The sequence below is a fragment of the Oncorhynchus tshawytscha genome, linkage group LG16 (assembly GCF_018296145.1).
Source record: "Oncorhynchus tshawytscha isolate Ot180627B linkage group LG16, Otsh_v2.0, whole genome shotgun sequence".
In the NCBI taxonomy this organism is placed as follows: domain Eukaryota; kingdom Metazoa; phylum Chordata; class Actinopteri; order Salmoniformes; family Salmonidae; genus Oncorhynchus; species Oncorhynchus tshawytscha.
In genome coordinates, this window is record NC_056444.1 from 44,537,260 (window position 1) to 44,544,408 (window position 7,149).

At 39.2% G+C, this 7,149-nt stretch overlaps 1 protein-coding gene across 1 annotated transcript; it reads left to right on the forward strand.

The window, feature by feature from the left end:
- Positions 1 to 603: 603 nt before the first annotated feature.
- LOC112215721 (14-3-3 protein beta/alpha-2) lies at positions 604 to 4,433 on the forward strand. Its single transcript, XM_024375044.2, has 6 exons — positions 604 to 760; positions 2,457 to 2,758; positions 2,854 to 2,977; positions 3,156 to 3,319; positions 3,642 to 3,737; positions 3,938 to 4,433. The coding sequence occupies exons 2-6, from the start codon at positions 2,465 to 2,467 to the stop codon at positions 3,992 to 3,994; spliced, it is 735 nt and encodes a 244-aa protein (XP_024230812.1). The 5' UTR covers positions 604 to 760; positions 2,457 to 2,464; the 3' UTR covers positions 3,995 to 4,433.
- Positions 4,434 to 7,149: the final 2,716 nt, after the last annotated feature.

Consider the following 7,149-nt stretch of genomic DNA (forward strand, 5'->3'; position numbering starts at 1 on the left):
TGCATGCACAAAACAAAAAAAACTGATGAACAGCACTGCATTAATGCAATGTACATATGTATGAGTCAACTGTATTGTTTGAAAGGAAGTCATTGTAAGATACCGAACACTACTCTCTCTGCTCATCTTCATTCCAAAGCATGTCTATTTAGCTTTGAGTCATGTTGGCTCATTCTGGCTCAACATACTCACTGTAAAATGTCCTGATCGTCAACTGCACGTTGCATTGAGTAGAGAAAAAGTATTTCAGTAGATAGGATTTTGAAAGCAAAGCCCATCTATAGTGCAAGTACACACCTGAACTTTGCATATCTTAAAACACTGCCCAAGTGCATTTGTTTTTCACGCTATCTTCAACAATATTTCAACGCTGTGATGAGATTTGTCCTCCAACTATATTAGTAATAGGGAAATATAATTGCTTCATATGTTCAGGTGCCATCCAACATGCATTGCAATCAGTGCTAATTTGAAGATACTGTATGTGTATAGCTGTTCCTCTTACTAGCCAAAACACACTGCATTGTCCTTTTTTAAATAAGGGGTTGAGGTAGCTGAATATAAATGATTAAACCCAATCGATATTATGTCTGTTATAGCGTGAAGTATTTTGTTGACATGAAGCTAACGTTAGCTAGCTAAAGGAAACAGAAGTGTCAATGTAGCGGAAGTGGTACTGCCCTGAACGATTCGAGGAGAGAGACGGAGGACGGAGGCTGCATTGTCCAGAGAAAAAGCAGGAATTAGAGCCGTACAAATTGTGAGTTTGCATACTCGGGACCCGAGAAAAGTTCATTTTTGTCTTATGTTTTTATTTCGTGTGTTCAATATTACACAGTATATCCGTTTCGGTGTAATTATATTCGTTAGCCATCATGCTAGCTCGCTAACTTTAATTATACAACGCTCCTCGGTGAAGTGTGCTGAACAAGGACTTGTTTTCTAGGTGGCTAGTAAGCTAACTGAGCTCCTGCCAAACTAGCTAGCTAGGCCATGTACGCGAATTGAAAATGGTTAGCTAACTTATCAGCTATAACTGATTAAAGCGGGTAACATGAACTAAATTGTAGTGGAAAATAACCATTGACCTATTCCTACTGAAATGGACATGCGAAAAGTCGATAACCGCAGACATCGTATTTTACAGCTAGCTACTCCAAGCCATTTGACCGACCTCCACTATTCTGAGGTGGTGTGCTGCAGCTAGCTGACGACTAGCATCTATAGCTAGCGTCTAACAGGCAGAACACAGGCCTTTGCGGCTGACCCGCAACGTTAGCCGGATAATTGTTTTGATTCAATAACAACACATATGTCTAAGCCAGCTAGTCAACTACTTTAAATTATATCGTTTGACAAGGATAGTAACCAACGTTACCGTTTGCGAGTTAAAGTTAGTTACATCAAGCCTCTTACCGCAACGTTAACTAGCTAGCAAATGCCCCGCCATTCAACCATCGTTGTTTTAATATCGCATTAAATTGGCTAACGTTAGCTAGTAATAACCAACACGTTAACGCTAGATGGCAAAACAATATACACAACATATGCCCCACTAAAGAGGTTAGGTAGTTAATATATACATACACCAATCGACATTAACCGTCCTATATATTTATTTATTGAAATGAGCTACTATATTTATTGATTTCAAATGGGGTAGCTAGCTAGGGGCGGGTGAAGACACATCGAAAGGTTATTAATGTCGATTGATTGTTCTGTCAGAATTGGATAGCAGTAGTAAAGTTAACTAGCTTCTAGATAACTCAACGATATGTAAAGGTAGCTTGCTAAATTGATGAAATTATTGACCCATTAATATACATCCCTGGTTAGCAATTTTATGCATGTAGTCTTACAAGTTATGTAGTGAGTGGTGCCGCCCTACGGCCCCACTACGCATTACTGCCACTACTATCTAGTACAAGCTTGCGTGCAAGAACACATTCAGGACATGAACACACCACCATGCCTAGTTGTATGGAACTCTTACAATGGCGGCCATGCACCAGTAAAATATTAAGGCTAAGTGTAGTTCTACATAGCTACCTGTTTTAGCTAACATTCAATTGCAATCATTCAAATTCATAGAAAATTGCATAATCATGGCGCAAATCACTGAAATCACTTATTTATCTATATTTCAAATGGCCTTAGTCCTGGTAATACGAAAGTAGGCAATATCAGAGTCCCCTAGACATTAATTCATACGACTGGCCTAATCTATCTAAAAACCAAGAGAAGGAACATGAACATTAATCAGTTAGATTAACCTACTGCCCTGTGTCACATCTCAGCAGTTTGAATAAATTCTGTAATTGACTAGTCATATGTATGGTGCTATAGGTATATCTAATATCAATAGTCCTTTCCTTTATCTGCACAGATATGAGAAAAAGGCCCACCAGACTATTTCGATACACTCCTAACATTCTGCTCTCTTTTTTTTCTCACAGACTGAAAAATGGACAAGAACGACCTGGTACAAAAGGCCAAGCTCGCTGAGCAGGCTGAGCGCTATGACGATATGGCTGGGGCCATGAAGTCTGTGACGGAGCAGGGTGGGGAGCTCTCCAATGAGGAGCGCAACCTGCTGTCAGTGGCCTACAAGAACGTTGTGGGGGCACGCCGCTCATCCTGGCGGGTCATCTCCAGCATTGAGCAAAAGACAGAGGGCAATGAGAAGAAGCAAGCCATGGCCAAGGAGTACCGGGAGAAGATTGAAACCGAGCTGCAGGACATCTGCAACGATGTGCTGGTAAGAACTGTTGTGGTCCACCCTCTGAAATATAACTTTTAAATTTCTCTCTAGGTAGGTATGCTGATTTCAATGATTTTTGTTTTCTCTTTCAGGGACTTCTTGACAAGTACCTGATTGCCAATGCAACTGCAGCTGAGAGCAAGGTGTTCTACCTGAAAATGAAAGGCGATTATTATAGATACCTGTCTGAGGTAGCAGCTGGGGATGCAAAAAAGAGTAAGTAAACAAGACAGAGTTTATTTAGTTGTATGAAATACACCAAATCACATAATGACAGCTAATGGATCAGATGTCTGGATAGAGGAATATGTTAAAATATTCCCTAAAGATGTGATGAATTGTACTGCTACACACCAAGTGCTCAAATTCATCCTCTCCCTTGTTGCCTTTAAAGCCACAGTGGATAATTCCCAGCAGGCATACCAGGATGCTTTCGACATCAGCAAGAAGGAGATGCAGCCAACACACCCCATCAGGCTCGGCCTGGCCCTCAACTTCTCTGTCTTTTACTATGAAATCCTCAACAACCCTGAGAAGGCCTGCACCTTGGCCAAGACGGTGAGAGAGCGACTTCAAGTGCCAAATCATGCCGCCTCAGCTTTCACCCCCAAGACAATAAAAAAGTGCTTCACTCAAAGAATGCAGAGCCATTGTGACATGTCTTATCTTGCCAGTTTCTGCATTTGTAAGAAGGCACTTTGGCTCAGTTTGCAAACATGAAATTGGATCTAAAATTGTGCCCATCCTGCAGTTATTTCAGCATACCACTATTTTAACAAATGACTGGTGTGACAATAACTTAATGCATTTGTATAGCTGTGTACTGGAATAACTGGTGGCAATTTAGCATTCTATTCTTAGTGTAATTTCTTCTTTACAGGCATTTGATGAAGCCATCGCTGAACTCGACACCTTAAATGAGGATTCCTACAAAGACAGTACTTTGATCATGCAACTACTAAGGGACAACCTGACTGTAAGTCTTTTCTTTCTTCTTTTTTTTTGTATAATTATTAAATGGCTTGACACCAATTCCTCTTATTGTAATTTCTTCAAGTCAACCCATTGATGCTTCCAGTTACATGCATATGTTTTGTTCATTTCTATGGCGTGGTGTAGAAGATACCAAATTCAGTTTGGGGAGTATAATGTAACAAACGTTCTTTTTTTTTGCAGCTGTGGACATCGGAAAACCAGGGAGATGAGGGAGAGACCGGAGAAGGGGAAAACTAATGGAATTGCACTGTTAATCTACCTACACTCTTAAACACAAACGGCTTATAAACATCCACCTCCACTCCATCAACCCCTCCCCCCTCTGTATGACAAGCAGCCGGAATTGTTCCTGACCAACTAGTTTATCCCTCTCAGGTCACTGAGGCGACAGGGTAATGTCCAGGTTGTCATTTTGTTTGTGAAAATAATGTGGTTGTATTGAGTAGCGAGTCCATGTTGCTGTTATTTAGTTGTTTTTTTTGTGTGTGTGTGCGCTAAATTGGGTGTGTGAATGACTGACTGTGTTGGGGGCGGGGGTTGTTAATTCTAATCGTCCTTAATTCCTTTGTTCCACCTAGCTGGTTGTGCATATTTTGTTACGGTCATTTTTTTGTGATTTGTCATGGTATTGCAGATTTAACGTATGGTTATTAAACTGGCAGTTAATTTTCACCAATACTGTGATGCTAAGTGTTATATTTTCTTCCCCACATCACTATTGCTTTTAAAATTCAGACAGTACAATCCTGTATTTAACTAACAGTGCAATTCTGCTGTGTGCTCATACAGAAAGGAGGCAGGTTGTATTGTGACACTGGCATCTGGGCGTTTTGCTCTATAATCACGTTCACAATTTCAAGGTTTGATTAAGGGACCCCTTACTTCGCCATGTTAGATTTCCCCATTATAAGACATTCCACCAGAATTGTATTAGGCTTTATGAAAGGCAGAACTCTTTTTGAACAAAGTGGATTATTGTCCTAATGGTATAACTCACTGTTCAAGATCAAGCGCTGCTTGAACTCAATACAATGAAAATTGTATGTGCTTAAATGTTCCATGTATTTTGCAAGATTGACTATCTTTCTTTAAAACCTAAAGTAACTGAACGTTTTTTCGAAAATGTCTTATCACACTATCAACCCTGCTTGCAAAATATTCCTCTTAAAGTAGTTGTTTTCTCCAATGTTTCTGTGCCTGGTTTCCTATTAGATACTTCAAAATGGAAGACTGTTCATGTCACTTGTTTGACTGCCAAGAAGTTGAAATTAAGCTTAGACCGTCTTCTATTCTCTCTTAGAATCTCAACATATTTGTTATGTTTGTTCTATGGTTTGTAAGGTATGTCATAATTTGCTTTCATGCCCCTAAACTCCACTGCTTTGAACATAAGCCTCTGAAGCCATTGCTGTACAATTTATTGTGAAGCAGCAGATTGGAGACCCAACCCATACCACAACCCAAGTAAGAAGCAGTGTCACACATTCACAATATCAACACAACCATTACATCCCACATAGAGTAAGACACTCATCTACATATAGCGGCCAGTCTGCTTTCTTAGAGTCAATTCTCATCTTTATCTGAATAAATAAAATGTGGAACAGGCTATCTTGCTTTGTTTTTACTGACCAGTATTCTTTCTTGACAAAAATGTGCTCCTATAACCAGGTTTCCATCAAACCTTTTCATGTGATTTAAAGTACATGTTGGAGAATTGGTTTTAATGACAGGCCTGATGGGAACAGCTGATTTGTCTGTAAACTTTCCAAATGTCGACAAAACAAAATATGCTAGACAAGGAGGGCTCATTTTGTGTCGGTAAAATTGATTGTACGAGATGTGGATGGAAATGCTTTTATACATTAATATCGACAAAAGCATTATATCGAAGTAAACTTGCAGTCTCACAATATGTTGTGTGGTACTCCCACTGACCCAGGAAAGACATGATGGTTGATGCTTGGCTGCCTTTTGACAAATGCAAATTTCATGTAGTATAGGCTATCCTACTTGCACTGTATCTGCAAGCTGTTGTTTAGAGCACACGCGCCAGAACACAATATAGCTGAAAATGTTTTGTGACAGTCATCAGTGAAGTTAATCATTCGATGGAAACCCATTCAACTTTTAGTCTTTATTTAGTACATGGGAATTTAACAGTCAAGTTGTTTTTGTGTACTACGTCATCACGCATGTCAATTTGATGGAAACATCTGGGTAAAATGCACATTGTATTTGTTTAAAAAAATATTTTGTTATGAAAATCTGTTGCCAATTGGGTGGAAACCTAGCTTGAGACAGTCTGTTTTCACAGTGGCACATGGTTGTCAAAAGTTTAGAATAGCTAAAAGTAGCTATTAATGAAATTGGGAAAACAGGTTATAGATTAAATATTTGTCTTGCAAAAAACATCCCAGTTTCACTTAGGTAATCATTTGTAAACTGTCAAAGTCCAAGTGAAATAAGGTTGTTTAAGGTTTTTTTTAAAGGCAGAATGTCATCTTTATTATTCAACAGTATTTACAAAGTACATTATTGTACAATCATTGGTTTTTGCCAATTATCAACCTGGTCTCTGAGCATTTCGTATTATTCTGTATGTCAATTCTAGATAACATATAGTAAATAGACTATTTCATATGGCATGTATTCATTTTGTGGATTTCCATCTCCCATTTCGTATGATATGTTATGAATTCTAGCAAGCTGGCTAACGTTAGCTAGGCTAGGGGTTAGGGTTAAGTTTAGGAGTTACATTAATAAGGGCAAGGGTTAGATAAAGGGTTAGAGTTAGATAATATAAGTAGTTGCAAAGTAGCTAAAAAGTAGTAAGTATACTGAACACAAATATAAACGCAACATGCAACAATTTCAAATATTTTACTAATTTACAGTTCATATAAGGAAATCAGTCAATTTAAATAAATACATTAGGCTCTAATCTATGGATTTCACATGACTGGGAATACAGATACTGTATGAATCTGTTGGTCACAGATACCTTTAAAAAAATAGGTAGGGGCACGGATCAGTCAGTATCTGGTGTGACCACCAATTGCCCCATGCAGCACTACAAATCTCCTTTGCATAGAGTTGATGAGGCTGTTAATTGTGGCCTGTGGAATGTTGTCCAATGGCTGTGTGAAGTTGCTGGATATTGGCGGGAACTGGAACATGCTGTAGTATACATCAATCCAGAGCATCCCAAACATGCTCAATTGGTGACATGTCTGGTGAGTAAGCAGGCAATGGAAGAATTGGGACATTTTCAGCTTCCAGGAATTGTGCATAGATCCTTGCGACATGGGGCCGGCCACGCATTATCATGCTGAAACATGAGGTGACATTTTCTGGCAATAGCTCTGGTGGACATTCCTGCAGTCAGCATG